A 3476-nucleotide genomic window follows, 5' to 3' on the forward strand; every position below is an offset into this window, starting at 1 on the left:
GTTCATACGCATAAAACGACAAAGTGTTGACAGATGCAATTTACATTGTATATATTGACTGTTCATGCATGTTTCTTGTCGAGTCAATGTTGTATAACGAGCCACAACCCTGGCCCCCCGGATGTGAAAGGCAGTTTGCCTTGAAAAAGTTGGCCACACCCCCCCCCCACCCCCCCCCCCCCCCCCCCCCCCCCACGAAATAGTTTTTCGAGTTTTGGCAATTTTCCTTTTTTTTTTTTTTTTTTTTTTTTTTTTTTTTTTTTTTTTTTTTTGCTTGTCAACTTTTTTTTAGGTAAGTAAAAAAAATTTTCTCAGGTTGGCCCCCCCACTTTCAAAAACGATGCTACGTGCCTGAACTGTTAATTTTGTATTCAGGTCTATAGAAACCGTTTGAAGATTGAAGTCCTTTTTCCTTCCCCTTTCCCAGTACAACATTTAAATCTTCAATCTCTACCCAGAGTTATCGTTCGCTTCGCTAAACTATATGTGGAACGATAACTCTGGGTAGAGATTGTTAAATTAGGGAATAACTATCTTCTAATTTAGTATTTGCGACCGTTAATGCTGATTTAATGGTCGCAAACTGAGTTTTACCGGCGACGCGTAAGCGGAGCCGGTAAAACGGATGTTTGCGACCGTTAAATCTGCATTAACGGTCGCAAATACCAAATTAAAAGATCAGTTATTCCCATTCTAATACAATCCATGCAATTTGTTTGTTGTTTACGTCTTATTTTGATGAATTTTGTTACATGAAATACGTCACGGAGTATTGTGTTTTTGCGTCGCTCTATTATGACGTCACAACGAAAAAGCTTTCACGCTCGTTAATGCTCGTTTTACTGCTTCAAACATCATTGCATTAGCCAATCAAAAAGTGTTTTACAAAACAATTGCATTAGAATCTTATCTCAAACCAGGAATTAAATTACAAATATCGTTGAGGCCATTCATAAAAATGTAAGTAACAAAAACATTTTAATAATTTATGACTAGATTATAATGCAGTTTGAACGGGGAAGGGGAGTTTGAATACCCGTGTGTTTCAGAGAAAATAATTGAGTTAGTATGGAAAAACTATGTCAATTTATGTTGTTCTTGCTCTTCTTCCGTGTTTCGTTGAACACATTTCAAAAAAATTCTTCTTCTTCTTTCTAAACGAGTTTTGTATTTTTCAGTTGGCATGATCTAAAATGGATATTCCCCGCACAGCCCAACACTTTTTAGAATGCGGCATTGAAGACTGTGAAAGAAACTGCGAGTTCTACTGCAACCCTTGTCATCAAAGATTGTGTAAACAATGCAGCGAGGAACATCTGAAAAGTCCAGAAAACAAGAGCCATGAGGTGGTCCTTTACCAGCAACGTAAACGACAACTTCCTGTTGAGAAATGTAAGATCCACCTCACTAAAGATGTGGACATGTTCTGTGAAGAATGCCAAGTTCCAGTATGTTCCAAATGCGCCACACAAAGAGAGCATCGGGGGCATACATTCACTGATCTAGAGACAATTTATGCGGATAAATATGCCGACTTTCAAGAGGAAATTTCCAAAATCCAGGAGTACTTTCTACCCACATCAAAAGACATTTTACAGAAAGAAATAAAAAAAGATTCCTCACAAATTAAACACATCATGGACAACATCAGAACATCCATGAAGACTGAAGGCGAGTCCCTGAAGAGTCTAGTGGACACAGTCATATCTGAGAACATGAAGCAGGTAGACCAGATAGAGCATTCACTGTTAGAAGATCTAAACACCGAAGACAATGCATTAGATGACTACATCAATTATCTTAACAACCTTGTCAAAGAGCTCCACAGATGCCTGTCCTCTACAGAAACCCAGAAATTAATGTCTGAGAAGAAACCAGAGATCCGATCCATACCAGAGACAACAAATCCAGTCACACCAGGATTTACTGCTGGTCAATACAACAAAAGTGAAGTCAAATTACTTGGAAAAATACATGTCCCCAACACTAAAGCAGAAAAGAGAGAAATAAGGCCCATTGAAAGTGTCTATAATACAGCACTGAAACCTACACATAAACAGAAGACAGAAGACCGAAAGAAATCTGACAAGAAACAAACATTGTCTCTATCTGCCTCTGTCACCAAGGTCAGGGAGTTCAATGTACCAGGTGTTGATAATGTATTCCATGTATCACTAGATCAATCAGACAGACTCTGGATCAGTGACTGTTACGGTAATCTTGTCCAAACAGATCTACAGGGGAATGTGATACAGAAGATAAAAACCAGTGGTAGATCTGAAGGTTACCACACAGTCACACAGGACAGGGATCTGATCTTTACAGACAAAGCCAAGAAAGTCATCAATAGGATAACACAGGATAATAATATCACTGAATTCATAAAAACTGGAGACTGGAAACCACTCAGCATACACTCCTCCCACATCAACGGTGACTTACTGGTGGGGATGTGGAAGATTAGAGAGGCTAAAGTCACCAAATACAACAATACAGGCAAAGAACTGCAGATCATGCAGAGGGATAACAAAGGACAGGGACTGTATAGCTATCCACACTACATCAAAGAAAACATCAATGGAGATATCTGTACATCAGACTCAAATAAAGGTGCAGTAGCGGTGGTGAATAAATCAGGACAACACAGGTTCTCCTACACAGGTCAGGAGTCAGAGGTCTGGCCCAGTGAAATCTGTACTGATGTCCTTGGTCACATCCTGGTGTGTGATACATATTATGAGAGTCCCTCCGTTCATCTCCTTGATCAGGACGGTCAGTTCTTGTCTCTATTACTCACAGAAGAAGAAGGGGTAAAGTATCCCCGTAGTGTGTGTGTGGATGATGAGAACAATCTCTATGTGGGACAAGGTCACACCAACAAACTGACAGTGTACAAGTATCTACAGTGATTCTTATCCTGGCATTAACAAAGCACTCACAGTATACATCGAAATATCCACTTCTACCAATAATTTTTGTTACTTTTTATACAACATGACTACGTACATTTTCCAATTGTTTGATAAAAAAAATTGCTTACTAGTATTAATTTATGGTATTTTACTAAGTGTATATATTTCAACAGTTTTACCATATGCAAGTGTTATGTTGATATTTTACCAATATCTATCACCTATGAAATTATCAAATTTTAATTATATATATTTTGTATATTTGCTAGAATCATTCAATATACACAACTTCAAACAGAACGAGGTTTTTTTTTTGTTAACAAAGTTGTGGGGTAAATCTTTATATAAACATTTTTAAAAAAAATCAAGGTATTATTTAATATATTGTCTGTGTAGCTAGTGGATTTACAGGCTTGGATCTACAAATTGTTTAAAGGGGGTAGGGGTTGAAGGTGGAGATGGTCGTAGAGGAAAAGAATTCTTATAATGTACGTTTACATATATTTAGTTAAACAAAATAGGATACTAGTATAGGGATGTAGTACCGTTTTTATTAAAAGTGGG

The 3476-nt window shown here is 37.6% G+C and overlaps 1 protein-coding gene across 1 annotated transcript; it reads left to right on the forward strand.

The window, feature by feature from the left end:
* The first annotated feature begins 929 nt into the window (after positions 1–929).
* Positions 930–3020, forward strand: LOC134234659 (uncharacterized). Its single transcript, XM_062716724.1, has 2 exons — positions 930–960; positions 1179–3020. The coding sequence occupies exon 2, from the start codon at positions 1194–1196 to the stop codon at positions 2907–2909; it is 1716 nt and encodes a 571-aa protein (XP_062572708.1). The 5' UTR covers positions 930–960; positions 1179–1193; the 3' UTR covers positions 2910–3020.
* Positions 3021–3476: the final 456 nt, after the last annotated feature.

This window comes from Saccostrea cucullata, unplaced genomic scaffold, assembly GCF_032062105.1.
Source record: "Saccostrea cucullata isolate Sc308-1 unplaced genomic scaffold, CSIRO_AGI_Scuc_v1 ctg3870, whole genome shotgun sequence".
Lineage (NCBI taxonomy): Eukaryota > Metazoa > Mollusca > Bivalvia > Ostreida > Ostreidae > Saccostrea > Saccostrea cuccullata.